General features: G+C 39.8%; 1 protein-coding gene across 1 annotated transcript; it reads right to left on the reverse strand.

The window, feature by feature from the left end:
- Nucleotides 1-693: 693 nt before the first annotated feature.
- LOC139847149 (uncharacterized) lies at nucleotides 694-3,702 on the reverse strand. The gene is made up of 3 exons (XM_071836767.1): nucleotides 3,603-3,702; nucleotides 997-1,855; nucleotides 694-907 (listed from the first exon to the last, which is right to left on the reverse strand). Exons 2-3 carry the CDS (start codon nucleotides 1,853-1,855, stop codon nucleotides 891-893), a joined length of 876 nt encoding a protein of 291 aa, XP_071692868.1. The 5' UTR covers nucleotides 3,603-3,702; the 3' UTR covers nucleotides 694-890.
- Nucleotides 3,703-19,515: the final 15,813 nt, after the last annotated feature.

A 19,515-nucleotide genomic window follows, 5' to 3' on the forward strand; every position in this document is an offset into this window, starting at 1 on the left:
TCATCATAGATCGAACCATATCAAGTAAAGTTCGATTCCTCCGCTCCGACACACCATTGTGCTGTGGTGTATAAGGTGGAGTGAATTGTGAGACAATCTCACAATTCTTCAGGTGGTCCAAAAACTCTTGACTCATATATTCCCCTCCCCGATCAGAACGAAGGGCTTTAATGGTCTTTCCAAGTTGATTCTCTACTTCATTTTGGAAGATTTTGAACGTTTCAAAAACTTCATGTTTATGTTTCAGCAAGTAAACATAACCATATCTACTATAATCATCAGTAAATGTAACGAAGTATGTTTCACCATTTCTAGACATAGTTCTAAAAGGGCCACATACATCAGTATGTATTAGTCCTAAAAGATCTTTAGCTCTTTCACCTAAACCGGAGAAAGGAGCCTTTGTCATCTTTCCACATAAACATGACTCGCATACATCAAATGACTCAGAGCCAGTTGATTCCAAAATCCCATCAGATTGGAGTTTTGAAATGCGTTGTTTGTTTATATGACCAAGACGACAATGCCATAGATAGGTATTATTCAAGTCTTTCTTGACTCGTTTGGCAGTACATGTATATACAGAATTATTATTTAAAATTACACCATGCATATCAATTTCAAAAATACCATCACGTGGAATAGCATTAAAATAAAATACATTATTCTTAGAAACTGAAATACCAAAGTGCATAAATGTAAGTTCAAAACCAACATTTTTCAAAAGAGAAACTGAAATTACATTGCTCGTAATACTAGGAGCATAATGACATTGTTCCAACAAAACAATAAGACCACTAGGTAGAGTAAGCTCATAGGTGCCAATAGCTTCGACTGCAGCTCGAGCCCCATTGCCCACTCTTAAGTCTAGTGTGTTGTTCTTCAGTCTCTTACTTCTTCTCATTCCCTGCATATTGTTACAGATGTGAGTACCACAACCAGTATCAAAAATCCAGGAATCACTAGAAAAAGTATATAACTGTATATGAAATATACCTGATTTGCTAGTCTGGCCAGCTTTGCCTTTTCTCAACTCAGATAGGTAGGAAGGACAGTTCCTCCTCCAGTGGCCAACTTTTCCACAGTGGAAACATTCGGCGTCTTTCGCTGGGTTTTCTTTCTTGGGAGGTGGTGAAATCTTTTTCTTAGCAATTGACTTGCCTTTTCCTTTTCCCCAAGTTTTTGGCTTATTCTTTCTCACTCTACCTTCCCTAATCATAAGGACACCTGGATTGGAAACCTTATATGGAATATCCTGTTCAGCAGTTTTGAGCATCGAGTGCACCTCTGCCAGAGATTTCTCCCAACCTTGCATATTGTAATTCATCACAAATTGGTGATATGATTTTGGTAGTGAAACCAAAACCGTGTTCACGGCCAAGTTAGGCGGCAAGGTAGTTCCAAGTTTTTCCAATCGGTCAATGTAGCTTTTCATTTTTAAGACATGAGAACTCACTGATTGACCCTCCTCCATTTTGCATGTTTGAAGAAGCTTATAAGTTTCATATAACTCTTGACTAGCCTGTTTCTGAAACATATTTTTCAGCTCAGTCATCATATCATATGCTGTATGATCTTCCATTTCCTTTTGGAGGTCAGAAGTCATACTAGCAAGCATGATTAAAGCTATCTTCTCTTGCTCATCAAACAACTTCTGATAAGCATTCTTTTGAGCAGCAGTAGCTGTCTCAGGAGGAGCTTCGGGTAAGGGTTCTTCAATTTTGTTCAACTTCCCTTCAAATTTGAGAACAATTCTCAGGTTGCGGTGCCAATCGAGAAAGTTTGAACCATTAAGTTTCTCCTTCTCCAACAAAGAACGGAGGTTGATTTGGTTTACGTTTTGATTGTTTGACATCTACAAGAGAACAAGATTCAATTTTAGTATTTTCGATATTGTACTTTAATAAATTAATTACCCAAGTTTTAATATATTTAAAAACAATTAATTTACGAAAGCCTAAGATCCACATAGAGGTTCCATAACTACATCTGTTGATCAGCTAGCAGTTATAGAGTCTACTGGTAGGTAGCGAGTACCAATTGCATCACAGATGCAACTCTTAGATCTTTATGGGACCCTGAGATATGTGTAGTCTAACAAACCACTATTATCTAATGGCATGTTTGTCCCATCCTTGCCTCAATCTCAGGTCTCACCGTGAATACGATTAAGTCGTCCAATTTGGAAACAGTGGAAATTCAGCCTAGTCTCACTCGTAACTAAAAATTCACCTCGTGGCTATAATTCGATTAGGTCTCACCGTAATTAAAAAATAACGAGGAGTGTTTGCAAGCTCATTGGATGGCATGACTTAAATTTGACGGGTATTTTAAAAATGTTTGTGTTAACGAATAATGCATGCACACAAGATTCGCTACAATTTGTTAAAAAAACATTTTAACCAATTTTATATATGTCGATCGTGTTTATGCGTCAAGTTTGTTATTTTATTTTATATAAAAAAAAATAACAAATACACACTGTGTATCATTTTAAAACATTTTTAAAAGATGTTGCTCATATATATTATTTGAGTTTCAAAAAATATTTAACTTTAAACTCGTTAGAGTTTAACTTTTTAAAATCATCAATTTTAACCTTTGAAACTCGTTACTAGTTTTATTTGATGTTTTCATCAAAAAACATTTAGCATATATTATAATCAACAATTAAATATAAATGCGTAAAAATAAAACACAACCATACCATGCATCACACACACATAGCCTAGCCCAAAAATCCTATGCTTGATCCCATGAGCCGACATGGGATCAAGAGGTCAAACTAAGGGTAATATCGTAGCTCCCACTTGATTCAAGAATCAAGTGAAAACTTGACAAACGCCATTGTTGTCAACTTGACCTGTTCGCCATCTTCTAAGCCAAAAGCATGTTGTATTTTATCTTCAATCTTCATCTTGTTACATTTATTTAAATTTGAAAATACAACTAAACTAGTACTTTTACAAATTGAAATAAACTTAAATACAATACTATGAAAATGGAAAATAAATATAATACAATTTTGGCTTCAAAATGGCCTTATAATACAAATAATCAACATGACACAATATTGCTGTAATCAACAATCACAACAATCATACATAGGCCGGGGCATTATGGGCTATGTGTGCAATCACAATTCTAATAACTACATTATTAAAAACTACATATGGCTTGTCCATGGTTACAATGCATGTGTACAACCATGAAATGAAATAAACAACAATTATTCAAGCCATAATAAATAAATTCAAAATTTATAACAGTGATATTTTTCAGATCTTATTTGTGCGTCATGAGATTTAATTTAAAACAAACATGTTGAAATTGTAAAAAAAAAAAAAAAAAAAGTTTTTACTTTTTACCATCTCACAAAACTAGATCTGAGAAAATTACGTGACAATTAAAATGGTGTAAAAGCGGCTCGGATACCACAGATGGAAAACCGTGTGTACTTTCAAATCAAATTAACGCAGCGGAACGATAAAATAAACTTATTATTACAAAACATACACACGATTGACGGTTCCAACAAGATCCAATTACACCACTAATAATTGTCAAAATATATAAATTCACAAAGTGAGTAAACGATATACCTTTCCTGAAGAAACGGATTGTAGGAGAGAAACTTACGATCAAAAGTATGATCGTCACTTTGGATAGTCCACACTACACTTCAAACGACCGTCAATGGATGCTAGTCCAAACCCAAGTAACTTATTATAATAATCAAATTATTATAATAAAACAATAGACAATGATATGTATACGTTTCGTTTTGGTTTTCTTAGCTTGAGATTTCACCAAAATTTTCTGACTCTTATTCCTATCAACTGCTAAACTCTCAACCAAGTTTGGTTGTCTTATATAACTTAAAGAACCAAGTTAGCACTATGTAGTGGAAACAATATGTGGTGGAAATTTTATTTTATTTTTTAATCAAACTCACTTTTGTGTTCTGCTCTTTCGAGTTGTAAAACCACATACCAAAGATATAATAATATACTTGATAGGTGGGAATGATTTCCTCCACTAAACTAAATATAGTATACATATAACTTTTTAAAATCAGATTTCAAAATCCTCATTATTAATAATTAGTTAATTATTCAGTAAACTAATTAACTCAAACTAAGTGTATTAGTTTGTTCCATTACTTGATTAATATATATATATATATATATATATATATATATATATATATATATATATATATATATATATATTGCATTTGACGTCTAGGTGTATATGTGTGTGACCCCGAAGGCTCAAACGAATTTAGCCATATAATTATATGTTGTACCTTGCACATTAATCCTACAGTTTTCGTTTTGAAAACGACCTCGTTTTTTTTTTTAAAGGCAATTTATTTCATATAGACAAAAATACATTACAGTGGCCATGAAACTCAAAATAAAAAAGCCTAAAACATCAGACGCTACACATGGTCACCTAAACTCAATGAATTTGATCACATTAAATTCGATAACCTACTAGACAAATTATTGACAGTAGGAAACGCAACGTCTAATAACTAGCTTCAAACAATAAGGTTTTGAGGGTTATGTATCCAGTTGTGACAGTCGATAACTTTTCCTTTGCATCTTTTCGCGATCCAATCGAAGCTTGTAACTTGGATTTCATTTAAGGCGACCGGAGTGTTCCAACATTTATTAGAAAAAACCTTTTGGTTACGGTTTTTCCAAATTAAGTACGCACATGTCCACACCACCGCTTGCCAAATAACTTTCCCCACCATTGAAGCAGCTTGACCCGAGTCCATGAACAAGTCCCCCACATTGATAAAAGAAATCCCATCCCTTCCCCACCAATCGAAAATTTTGAACCAAACATCAAAAGCATGCTTACAATGGATTAGAGAGTGATTTACCGTTTCAATGTCGTCATCACATAAAGGGCAACGAACTGAATTAAGATCAATCCCTCTTTTATCGAGCTCCACAAGAACAGGAAGTCGTAGTTTCTTTGCTCTCTACACGAAAACCTCCACTTTTTTGGGGACAAGATTGTTGTGAAGCGTCTCACCATTCGTGTTGCTTGACGTGAGAAGTCGCGAGTTAATCAAAGTAGCAAGACCACTTGTTGTGAAGACCCCATTACTACTCGGTGTCCACCACACCACATCTTTGATCAATTCGGATAAACTTTGTAGCTCTCCCCCCGCACGTCCGAACGGCTCTCGAACCCAAGACCAATTACCCACCCAATTTGAACCGTTCCAAATGACACGATCTTTGACCAAAGCACTAGCATCCGTATCAAGTCTCCAAAGCCGTTTGAACTTGTCTTTTAAAACATCGTTCTCAATCCAAGGGTTATTCCAAAAGAAGTAGATCCACCATCACCTAGAACTTTAGCAAACAAATTTCAAAAAGGAATACTAATCTCACAAATGTTATTACCGTTTTTTAAAATATCAATCCATACCGACTTGTAAGAGTCGATATGGAAAGGGTCGTCAACAAGAAGCCCACCCGAAGGACCATAAATACTCGAAATGACCTGACCCACAAGGAGGTGGTTTCGGTTTTAAACCTCCACCACCACTTGCCAATCAAGGTCATGTTTTTACCTTTTAAAGTACCCAAGTTTAACCCACCCTCCCCATAAGGTAATTGGGTAACATCCCATTTTACCCATGGAATTTTTGGTTTATTTCCCCCCGACCCGCCCAAAAAAAAAAGAACGCCTTACATACTCAAAATTTTTAATCACACATGGCGGGGCACGGAAGAGCGAGAAGTAGTACAACGGAAGACTATTCAACACCGACTTAACAAGAGTCAAAAGCCCACCAAATGACACCTATCTAGCTCTCCAATCCGAAAGACGTTTCTCAAATTTATCGATAACCGGTTTCCAAGTTTCAATTCTTTTAATATTACCACCGACGGGGAGACCAAGGTAAATAAACGGAATTGAACCCACCTTACACCCAAATGAATTTGCCAAACCCTCAACAACACAATTCTCCACCTCAATACCGATAAGACTACTCTTGTGATAATTTACTTTAAGACCCGAAGTAAGCTCGAAACATTTAAGGAGTTTCAAAAGGTTTCGAAAATTTTCTACACTCCAAGACCCGAAGAAGATTGTGTCATCCGCATATTGTAGGTGTGAAATTGTGATTTTGTCAAACCCGACTTCCACCCCCAAGAAGGACTTATTTGCCACCGCATTCTTTGTAAGAACATTTAGACCTTCCGCCGCCAAGATGAAAAGAAAGGGGGAAAGCGGGTCACCTTGTCTAACCCCTCTTTCAAGCGAAAATTCACTAGTTGGGGAACCATTTACAAGAACCGAGATAGAAGCCGACTTGAGGCATGAAATAATCCACTTTCTCCATTTGATACCGAAGCCCATAATTTCCATTACTTCCGACAAAAAATCCCAATTCAAGCAATCAAATGCTTTCTCAAAATCTACTTTGAAGATAAGACTTTTAAGACGTTTTTGTTTTAAATACGAGAGAGTCTCATTTGCTACGAGTGCACCATCAATAATATTTCTTCCTTTAATAAACGCACTTTGTTCAAACCCGACCAAATTAGGGATTACCTTTTTAAGTCTATTGGCAAGAATTTTCGCAATAATCTTATAGTAGCTTCCAATCAAACTAATTGGGCGGAAGTCATATAAACCAATCGGGTCAACCTTTTTTGGAACAAGGGTGACGAATGACGCATTGCAACCCTTTGAAATTTCGCCATTTTTCCAAAATTTGTTGACAGCCTTCATAAGATCCAACTTAATAGTGCTCCAATATTTATTGTAGAAACCAAGGTTAAAACCATCCGGACCCGGAGTCTTTGAACTACCACAATTTTTAACCGCTTCCCATATTTCATTTTCACAAAAACTAACCTCAAGTTTACTTGCTTGGTATTCTAGTAACCTTGCCAACCCCCCTTGAGAAGAGGAGGACTGTTGCTGCCCAAAGTGTTCCTGGCCCAACGAAGGAGGCTGCTCAACAGTTGTTGGAGAAGCCCGGTGAACAGGCCCACTGTTACCAACAGACGTGTGGACTGTTGCTACTGAAGGCCCAATATCGGATCTGGGCTCAAGAGGATCGGACTGTTGAGGTATAACATATGCAGGCCCATTTGGATTGTTGGGCTGAAGTGACGACAGTGAAGGTCTAAAAGGGTTTGGTGGACCGAATCGAGCCCGGTAATGATCCAACACCTCCTTTTTTGTAACAATCGGGTCCTCGTTCCACGTCCCACTTATATATAAACTTCGAAGATTACTTTTGTTGTACCGCCTACGAATCGAGGAGTGGAAAAACTTGGAGTTCTCGTCTCCCTCAAGAATCCATCTAATACGCACCTTTTGCTTTAGCATATTCGATTTTGCTCTTTCTTTCTCCAACCAATTTTTGCGCACTATTAACCAACGCATACGATCCACCTCACTAATAGTTCCAGTTTCGGCAAGTAATTCGAGACTATTTGCTTCGCCTTTAAGTACCGTTATTTCTTCCTCGAGATTCCCGAATTCTTTTTTGCTCCAAAATTATAAGTCGTTCTTCACATTTTTAAGGCGATCTCTAAAACGACAATCCACACTAGAATTCACAACACTTTTTTCCCATGCACCTTGAACCACTTGATCCACCCCCTCTTTTTTGAGCCATTCATCGAAAATTTTAAAGGGCTTGGGACCAAAATAGATTTTTTTATCACGAAGCATTAAAGGGCTGTAACATCCCAACCCGTTAACCAACCAAAAACGCGGAATAAAAAAAAATTAAACTGGACAGAAGGGTGCGCGGCGCGCACCACTGCCTGTGCGCGGCGCGCACAAGGCCTGTGACAGTTCTGATCAAAATGTCCATTTTTCGCGAAAAGATCTTCGACTTCCCGACACTTTTAGACCAAACACTTTTCACAACAATTTATATTAGTTAAAACTAACACGTTCCAATAATAAAATGAGTTTTACGAGACCGGGCCCACATCGGCCGTTTTACGACTTTCGTACTAAATACAAGTTTCGACCACATGATTTTTAACACAAAATAAAGACCGAGCATGGCGATTGGGGATACGCTACCCAATCCTAATCAATCCAAAAGCAAGATCTTCTAAAGCAACTATGCGAGTCCACTAGTCCCCGTTTACCCGAGCCACCGCATCCATGCAATCTATAAAAATGTCAACAACGAGAGGGTAAGCTAATGCTTAGTGAATGATAATATACTACATACATATATATGCATAAAATGGACACGCCACGAAATAACAAATACCGCATACCGAAGCATCCATATATAAGGCACTACATTAAGCATACCATACGATCTCTAAGCAACGAGCTAAAGATACAACAACAATTATAAGTTCACCAACGACGATGTGAACCACGCCAAATAGCTACACCCGGAGGGTTAGCTACAACACAACAATACATTAATATATAACAATATAAACGAACAAGGTTAACACCTTAACCCAATACCGAGAACCAAATACCACAATGAAGATTGGCCGAACTACACGAGCCTTAGTAATCCGAAACCACACGAGATTACTATCTTCACAACATCGAGGTTGGCCGAACTACACGAGCCTTAGTAATCCGAAACCACACGAGATTACTACCTCAATAAGATGACCGAACTACACGAGTCACCATGAATCCGAACTACACGAGATTCATTTTGATAAGATGACCGAACTACACGCGTCATCGTGAATCCGAACTACACGCGATTCACTTCTCCAACTCAAACCCACGGTCACGGGATTATAAAATCCACCACATCGGGGTTATCCACAACCACATCACAATACATGTGATAACGTACACACAAGTGTACACCTCGCCAAAAGGAGGTCAACCAAAACGCACAACCGTGCCAATTGGATCTAAACGCAAGTCCATCAAATCCACCTATATGTGAAGTGAGCTCTATAACCGAGAACCACTTCACCCGACCCGCACCCATCCTACATATACATATGCACATAGGATATTAACACTCACCTTGTCGCCTTAATGAATGCTTCCAAGTAATCCGCACCTCGCCAATGGAAAGTACCTATTCCATTATCACAAATTCAACAACACACTTAGATTGGATTTACAAACCAACCCAATTTGACACTTAGTGCAAATTCGACCCAAATGCACTTCCAAGTACAAACCGGGCCCAAAATTAACCAATAATCACTAACACAAGTGAGAATGGTCCTAACACACCAATTAAACCCGAACACAAGTGTTAAACACTTACAAATCTCCAAATTGCCCATAAACTCTAATTTTGACCCAAAGTCAAAACTAGTCAACCAAATAACCCTAAATGGGTTTCAATACTTCCATAATCACTAACTTAAGTGATTAAACCCAATTTCAAGTCCTAATCATGGCCAATTAGTTCACCAACCCAAAATCCACCAACAATAACAACAAACCCGATTACTAGCATCACTAAACTCACTCCAAGAGTTTAAATGGGTTTCTCATCAATTTAAGTTCAAACCCTAACTTGATTATCAAAATCAAACAATGAAATTCGGAGTTAGAACTTACCACAACCACCAAAACGTAGCTAGGAACGAGGTGAACAACTTTAAAACCCGAGACTTTGATCAATTCAAGCTCCTTCTTCTCCAAAACCCCAAATCTCTCTCTAGAAATCTCCCTCTCTCTCTAGAATGATTTGAGAGTGTTAATGGATGTGAAATGTGATCCAAAATTGAATCTAACCAGCTGATATGGCTTCACATCCGGCCTCAAGTGAAAAGACCAAAAAGCCCCTCATTAAACCCAAAATAGAAAAAACAGAATTCTGTCGCTGGGCTCGTGCGCGGCGCGCACCCATGTCTGGGCAGAATCTGAGCTTTGTTTAATTACACAATGCTTCCTGCACTTTATGTAGCATAATTACCCTTCCGTATAATAAGTATTAGGGTCTTACAACTCTCCCCCACTTAGAATCGATCACGTCCTCGTGATCCTCGTCACTTAACCAAACGGACCACACTCCACGGTCCTCAAACATAAGTCCCAACCGACCTTCCTAGGCAATTCTTCCCAATGAATCGCCTAAAACTAAATCGTCACCCGCGATTTATCAAATCCACCAATCCGAGCACTAAAACCATGCTCATTCCCTAACATCGGGAAAAATCAACCAATCTCGTACCGAGATATCAATCCCTTAGCGTACCCTTACCGAGTACAACACTAAAAGCAACCAAGTCTCAACCTAAGGTCAACAAACCGAACGATGAAGACCGAACCAAACGAATCCTTACGGATAACACCAATCATTAGACATCCCTGGTGGTGCGCAATACGACCAAAACGCAACTACCGTAACATCATAAAGCAAACGGCTAAAACCGATAGCGCCCAAAACGACTATGGAAACGCAAATCCCAAGGTGTACCAAATCAACTATCGTCACACCCGTAGCAACATGTGAGCGAAACACGGCTATCGCCTCACTAATCTCACAACATGGTCCTCACGACCCCACCATCGGTGTATAAAACAACCGATAGTTCTCACAACACGGTCTTTACGACCCCACCATTGGTGCATAAAACACCAATATATCAAACCACACGGTCCTTACGACCCCACCATCGGTGTATAAACAACCGATGGATCACACCACACGAAGGCCGGCCGAAAACTACACGCGCCTTAGTGAATCCGAACTACACGCGACTCACTACCTTCACCACAACACAATCGGGAATGGCCGAACTACACGCGCCATAGTGAATCCGAACTACACGAGAGTCACTATCCCATAGGAATGACCGAACTACACGAGTCATTTGTGAATCCGAACTACACGAGACTCACTCCTCAATACAATGACCGAAACCACACGAGTCATTTGTGAATCCGAACTACACGAGATTCACTTCCACAACATCGAGGTTGGCCGAACTACACGAGCCTTAGTAATCCGAAACCACACGAGATTACTACCTCAATAAGATGACCGAACTACACGAGTCACCATGAATCCGAACTACACGAGATTCATTCCGATAAGATGACCGAACTACACGCATCATCGTGAATCCGAAAACACACGCGATCCACAACCATGATGAAGTCAGCGGACCCGAAGATCATGCTTCACCAATCTCAACACCGGATGAAGTCAGCGGACCCGAAGATCATGCTTCACCGATATAACACCACGCTCATGATGAAGTCAGCGGACCCCGAAAGTCATGCTCCACCAATCACGTACTCCCATGATGAAGTCAGCGGACCCTAAAGATCATGCTTCATCAATCAACCATACCATAATGAAGTCAGCGGACCCCGAAAGTCATGCTTCATTAATCACAATCCCATGATGAAGTCAGCGGACTCCGAAAGTCATGCTTCATCAATCAACAATCCCACGATGAAGTCAGCGGACCCCGAAGGTCATGCTTCATCTATCACATACGCACTTTCGAACTCAATCACCGAGTCGTGCAACATCGCGCTCTGCTACACTACAGTTAACCCTAGCGGACCACTAACCATCCATAAGCGAGCAAGAACCACCTATACCAAACATAGGTACCTAACAATAATTCTCCAAAAGAGAACCCGACACACACCTCCCTTAACCGAAGGATTTCACCTTGCTCGCCAAACACGTCCATTATCTCCCAACGAGATTCACCAACTTACCACCTCGGTGATAATTTACAAATCCAATATCATAAGTACAAGTTAACCGAAATTGCACTCTACTACAAATCGATCCAAACTAGGTCTCGACCAAATTTCCGGATCTACCAAAAACATCATCCGAAATCTCCCACCAAAGCCTCCTCGTGCCGGAGTGTAACTCCCCCACTTGGAATTACGTTCCAATGTCACAACTCGTACAACCGCACAATGCTACCAAAGGTAGACTTTACCAATAATTGGGCTCACACGACCCATCACTACATCTTGCTCCAACCTTGAGCACACGAAGGATTTTAACCAATCCTTAAACACTTTGAACGAAAAGTGTACCGCAACACAATCAGAGTCGAACACCACGCTAGTAGGTATAAAAGAGGCACCTAATGTCGCGTCATAAAGACTCCATTACCAACACACATCGAGATTTAAAACACTCGATCTCAAGGGTTCCAACCAACTGACGAACCTCATGATTCGTCACTTCAACATAAAAGCGAACACGCGCTTAACAACCAAACACCAAAACCATTTCCGTGGCTTGGTAGAAACGTTTCCCAAATACTAAGGAATGCTTGGTTGCACCAAGTCTTACGCCCTTCGCCCGTCAATTAAACATCAACATAGGGTACTTCCATTAGGAACGTCACCCATAGCATAACATGCACAACAAAGGCATACAACTCAAACTCAAATGGCATTTAATAAATAATCAAAAGACATATTTATTAAAATGAAACGTACCTTAACGTCTCCTTGCCGCACCCGTCCCCGCTAACTTGGGACATTCCGACTTGCGATGTCCTTCTTTTTGGCAATTGAAGCACACCATACCATCACCCTTTGGTACCGAACATTCCCAAGACTTGTGACCCTCACGCCACAATTGTAACATCTAGCCGCACTAGAATCCGACATACCCGTTCGCATACCACCCGTGCTCACACTCAGATCCTTAGCCCTCTTACTCAGAGCACCATAAGAAACGACCCTTCTCTCACTTGAAGGTTCACCCTTCTTCGATCGTGAATACGACTCGAAACCTCTAGCCAAGTCGAATAATTGCGAAAACGATTTCCCTTGACCCCGACTAATTTTACTCTTCAAGTCATCATTCAAGGTTCGATAGAAATCCCCCATCAACAAACGATCATTCCCCAAATACTCCGGACAAAAACGAGCCTTCGCCATAAAGGTCGTCTTGAGAGTACTCAAATCCATAGATCCTTGTCGCAAATTTCGCAACTCATTACGCAATTCCCACAAATCGACCGAAGTCCGGAACTCCTCGAAGAATTCCTCCTTAAAGTCGTCCCACGATAAAGCCATAAACGTCTCGCCACCGACAAGATCAATCTTACCATCCAACCAATCCCTTGCCCTACCCCGCAACAAACTCGTAGCGAGTCTCGTCTTTCTCTCGGGAGGGCAATCAATAGTACGGAAACACCCTTCGACGTCCGAAATCCAAGTTGTACTTACCAAAGGATCCGGCTTTCCATCGTACATCGGGGGTTTAGTCCTCATGAAGCTCTTAAGATAACGCTCCATTTCACTACTACCCCGAAATTCGGAATACTTCCTATCCATTCTTTCTTCCAACGCACCCATTTGCTCCGCAACGGCGGCCGCAACTCTGGTATTAAACTCCTCGTCATTCGTCTCGATCTCGTTTCACGTCGCCATTCTAAAGAATGCAAAACGATTAGTCCATGAACGTATAAAACCATACGCACCACACCGCCCCATCTTGCTAAACACTCGTCGTACATCACTTGTTAGACACGATTTGCACCCGTAATAAGGTTTGCAAGTCCTTATTACGCACACACGTCGTCTCAACTCGTTAGTACAATGACCGCCTCGCTCGATGATATAACCAACACAACCAAAATTCTACGCGGTACAAACACACGCGAGAATTATTACCACAACACAAATAATATATTAATAATATCCGCATTACCAATATAAACGTTAGTCAACCTATAAACAAGGTACTAACTAAACCCATTCTGACCCGTAATCCTATAAGTCCCGCAACAAAATAGCACACACAAAAGTCTAAGTCTAGGCACCTATCTCAAGTCACCTAAATCCCTTAGACCATGCTCTGATACCACTTGTAACATCCCAACCCGTTAACCAACCAAAAACGCGGAATAAAAAAAAAATTTAAACTGGACAGAAGGGTGCGCGGCGCGCACCACTGCTTGTGCGCGGCGCGCACAAGGCCTGTGACAGTTCTGATCAAAATGTCCATTTTTCGCGAAAAGATCTTCGACTTCCCGACACTTTTAGACCAAACGCTTTTCACAACAATTTATATTAGTTAAAACTAACACGTTCCAATAATAAAATGAGTTTTACGAGACCGGGCCCACATCGGCCGTTTTACGACTTTCGTACTAAATACAAGTTTCGACCACATGATTTTTAACACAAAATAAAGACCGAGCATGGCGATTGGGGATACGCTACCCAATCCTAATCAATCCAAAAGCAAGATCTTCTAAAGCAACTATGCGAGTCCACTAGTCCCCGTTTACCCGAGCCACCGCATCCATGCAATCTATAAAAATGTCAACAACGAGAGGGTAAGCTAATGCTTAGTGAATGATAATATACTACATACATATATATGCATAAAATGGACACGCCACGAAATAACAAATACTGCATACCGAAGCATCCATATATAAAGCACTACATTAAGCATACCGTACGATCTCTAAGCAACGAGCTAAAGATACAACAACAATTATAAGTTCACCAACGACGATGTGAACCACGCCAAATAGCTACACCCGGAGGGTTAGCTACAACACAACAATACATTAATATATAACAATATAAACGAACAAGGTTAACACCTTAACCCAATACCGAGAACCAAATACCACATTGAAGATTGGCCGAACTACACGAGCCTTAGTGATCCGAAACCACACGAGATTACTATCTTCACAACATCGAGGTTGGCTGAACTACACGAGCCTTAGTAATTCGAAACCACACGAGATTACTACCTCAATAAGATGACCGAGCTACACGAGTCACCATGAATCCGAACTACACGAGATTCATTTTGATAAAATGACCGAACTACACGCGTCATCGTGAATCCGAACTACACGCGATTCACTTCTCCAACTCAAACCCACGGTCACGGGATTATAAAATCCACCACATCGGGGTTATCCACAACCACATCACAATACATGTGATAACGTACACACAAGTGTACACCTCGCCAAAAGGAGGTCAACCAAAATGCACAACCGTGCCAATTGGATCTAAACGCAAGTCCATCAAATCCACCTATATGTGAAGTGAGCTCTATAACCGAGAACCACTTCACCCGACCCGCACCCATCCTACACATACATATGCACATAGGATATTAACACTCACCTTGTCGCCTTGATGAATGCTTCCAAGTAATCCGCACCTCGCCAATGGAAAGTACCTATTCCATTATCACAAATTCAACAACACACTTAGATTGGATTTACAAATCAACCCAATTTGACACTTAGTGCAAATTCGACCCAAATGCACTTCCAAGTACAAACCGGGCCCAAAATTAACCAATAATCACTAACACAAGTGAGAATGGTCCTAACACGCCAATTAAACCCGAACACAAGTGTTAAACACTTACAAATCTCCAAATTGCCCATAAACTCTAATTTTGACCCAAAGTCAAAACTAGTCAACCAAATAACCCTAAATGGGTTTCAATACTTCCATAATCACTAACTTAAGTGATTAAACCCAATTTCAAGTCCTAATCATGGCCAATTAGTTCACCAACCCAAAATCCACCAACAATAACAACAAACCCGATTACTAGCATCACTAAACTCACTCCAAGAGTTTAAATGGGTTTCTCATCAATTTAAGTTCAAACCCTAACTTGATTATCAAAATCAAACAATGAAATTCGGAGTTAGAACTTACCACAACCACCAAAACGTAGCTAGGAACGAGGTGAACAACTTTAAAACCCGAGACTTTGATCAATTCAAGCTCCTTCTTCTCCAAAACCCCAAATCTCTCTCTAGAAATCTCCCTCTCTCTCTAGAATGATTTGAGAGTGTTAATGGATGTGAAATGTGATCCAAAATTGAATCTAACCAGCTGATATTGCTTCACATCCGGCCTCAAGTGAAAAGACCAAAAAGCCCCTCATTAAACCCAAAATAGAAAAAACAGAATTCTGTCGCTGGGCTCGTGCGCGGCGCGCACCCATGGGTGTGCGCGGTGTGCACCCATGTCTGGGCAGAATCTGAGCTTTGTTTAATTACACAATGCTTCCTGCACTTTATGTAGCATAATTACCCTTCCGTATAATAAATATTAGGGTCTTACAAGGGCAATGCTCCGAATATCTCCTATCCGAGAGATCTTTCCAAAGGTTAAGGAATGTATTATTCACAAGGAACCTATCGAGCTTACTAAACTTAGTTCCATCATCACTAATCCGAGTGAACTTTTTCCCGTTTATAGGTATCTCAACCAAATTGTTTGAAGTAATAAAATCATTAAAACGTGTTGCACGCGATTGATGGAACACACAATTAAGCCTATCCGATTGATTTCTAACCCCATTAAAGTCTCCACATAATAACCAAGCCGTATCCACTCTCCTATTAATCTTATCTAAAGAATACCACATTTCCTTCTTTTTCGCATCGGTGTGCGGCCCATACACATTTACAATAATAGCATCTTGTCCGAAACCACACCATTTACCTCTAATTGCCAAAAAGTAATCGTTTTTAACCGCACTATCAACTACAAAACTATTACAATCCCAAATTAAGCACATGCCACCCGAGTTGCCAATGGCTTCTTTTTGGACAAACCCACAATTCCCGTTACCCCACAAACTTTGAAACCAACTATCACCAATAAACTACACGTAGTCTCTTGGATTGCAAGGATATCCGGTCTTTCTTTAACACACACACACACCTCTTTAACCCACCTGAATTTGCCTTTCACAACAAACCCACGCACATTTAAAGACACTATCTTCATAAAAAGGATAATGAGACGAAAGAAATTTTGAAACACTTACAAGGGGTGTGGCCGGACCACTTCAAACCAATATGCTCCCCAAACTCCTTTAAATCAACACTATTAAAAGAATGACCCATAGAACCGCTCAATGATTTCCCTTTCGTATTCACACTTTGTTTCGATTTTTTGCTACACCTCTTGCATTTGAGATGGTTATCCTTATTAAGATTAACACCACTCCTAGCCAAATTCTTAACCCGTAAAAGCCTCGTGGAAGCTTTCCAATTACCCATTGCATTCCAATAATAACCGTTAAGAAACACTACCCGATTTACCACTGCGACATGAAGATATATTATTTATGCTAATATTGTCACCCAAATTTTCGTGAACACCTTTTGCACCTCCTGTATTTCCAGCTACAGAATGTTTGAAATTATTAACATGCTCAAGCCCAGGAGACTTATTATGGTCCAGGTTAAAGGAGCAATTAGACCCATCCTTCTCAGGCCCATTCGAAACACCATCCTTCTCAGGCCCATTCGAAACACCATCCTTCTCAGGCCCATTCGAAACACCATAATTTAACATCAAGGGGCCCATTATTTACCATGCCCACGTTATCAATATTTTCCAGGCCCATCTTAGATTTAAATTGTTTAAACGCCTTTTTAGATCCATTAGTAAACACTCGGTCCCCTAGGGTTGACCTTAAACTGTCACATTCACCAAATTCAACAGAACACGCCTTGTCTTCTTTGTCCTCATTCTCAGAGTGCTCAGGTCCTACCGGTGTGCCCTTGTTTGTATTACCATCCGGATTAGGGATAAGGTTAGTGTTACTTTCTTGTACGATTTCTTCCTTTTCCCCAATTGGTTGCTCAGAACTCAGGCCGTTTGGATCGATTTTCGCATTACCGTTAACTGACTTCCGGCGATTAGTACCAATCGGACCTTCATCTTGATCATTAGAAGCATTTGTCGATGTTTCATCATGCTCATCTTTACTATCTAGATTTTGGAATTTGTAACAATTATTGCACCCAATTTCACCATCATCCGCCACTGAGTTGGCCCCATCTCCACCCTTTTCATCGGAAAGTTCATCGGAATCAACAAATTCCGAATGATAGTCAGAACTACAGTAACGACTTTCACTTTTATCATCACACCAATCTGGGCACTTTTCTATTTCTTCTTTAATGCTAATGAAGTTATACTTTGATTTATGTCTGAGTTTCAGGCAATCATTTACTGATTCAGGATTGTGAAGCTTAACCAATACCCTTGCACAAGTAAGTTTTTGGTTTCCAGCAATATTACAATTGTCTAACTCATAAGTTGTACCCCACCAATCCGCAGTAGAGATAAACGTATTCTCAGTCCAACAATGAACAACAACACCGATTACTTTCAACAAGGCCATTCGCCCTTCTAGCCAGTTTTCCTCGTCCCATCGAGCTACCTTATGAACCCATCTTCTGAGTATGTGGTCTTGTTGTTCAATTAGTGCAGTCGCAGCCTAAAGGTTGTTGAAAATTAGCAGCAACCCAAGTCCACCTAGCATTTTTACCACCATATCTTGGAAACATTCCTCTTTGACAATGAGCTCAAAGTTTTTTAGAACATTTAGATTGATATCATCACACACGATAGCGTTTTTCAGGACCTTGTCATTACACATTCTGTGATTTCTCACGACAATTTTTTCCTTCTTCAAGTCATCACCATTTCTTTTGTTTGAATTGAGTTTGTCTCTAAGGTCCTGTCTTGAGTTTCTAACCACTTCACTGAACCTTCTGCCATCATGAAACTGTTCCTTGTACGCTGAACCAGATGGATTTGGGTTACGAAAGACACCCCCTTGCTGCACATTTCCAGATGGTTTTCTTTCGGTTGCTTTGAAAACTTTGATCAAAAGGCCATCAAACCTGACTGTTTCCAGACTTTTTTGAAGGTTCGCCACATTCTTCACATCCGCAAATCGAACAAAAGCAAACCGAGCACCATTACGAAGCCTCCTACTAGCAATATACACGTCCCTTACTACACCATGAGGCTTAAAGGATTTTCATAGGTCGACCACCTTCCACTATTCCAGAATATTAAAGAACATAAACGATGTCAAGTGTTTTTGGTTTGACCATTCGTTGTCGCCGCGTTTGTAGTCACCGTTGTACCGTTCCCCGAACTCCGCCGTGCCTGCCCTCACTCTCTCTCTACTTTCTCTCTCACACATTTCTCTCTCTCAGTTTGAATATGTCTACGACCTCGTTTTTATATGAGTTTTTGTTATTTTTGCAATAAAAAAAATTTGGTTAAAGGTTCTTACTTTTTTGATTTTTTTGTCGAGTTATGATAAATTTAGGCTTGGTAAATGAGTATAGAATGAGTTGATAATGACAGATCTTGTTTCGTAATCTATATAGGTTTCTTGAAATGAATGGTAATGATTCAATTTATTTATATTTGGCCATTTATCAGGTTTTTTCTTGGTGTGTGTGATTGATTATACCTGTGGTGTCACGAAAAACTATTAGTTTGAAAATTTTTAGTAGAAAATATCCTTTAAAATATATAAGACACCACTAAATTTAATTGCAGGACCCCATATATTTTTTAAATTGTTTATGACACCAGTAAATTTAACTACTCGGACACCATATATTATTTGAGTTTGTGGTTTTTTGAAAGTAAACTATCACTAAAATATCATTCGAATATAATTAGTAGTGAAAATAATTTCGAATCACCATTACTTTTAATTCTGAAATCGTCACTGCGTACGTATATTACATG

Source organism: Rutidosis leptorrhynchoides, chromosome 5, assembly GCF_046630445.1.
Source record: "Rutidosis leptorrhynchoides isolate AG116_Rl617_1_P2 chromosome 5, CSIRO_AGI_Rlap_v1, whole genome shotgun sequence".
Taxonomy (NCBI): domain Eukaryota; kingdom Viridiplantae; phylum Streptophyta; class Magnoliopsida; order Asterales; family Asteraceae; genus Rutidosis; species Rutidosis leptorrhynchoides.

Excerpts from the sequence above, each read along its gene's own strand:
- LOC139847149 (XM_071836767.1), bottom strand. The coding sequence starts at position 1,855 with ATGTCAAACAATCAAAACGTAAACCAAATCAACCTCCGTTCTTTGTTG.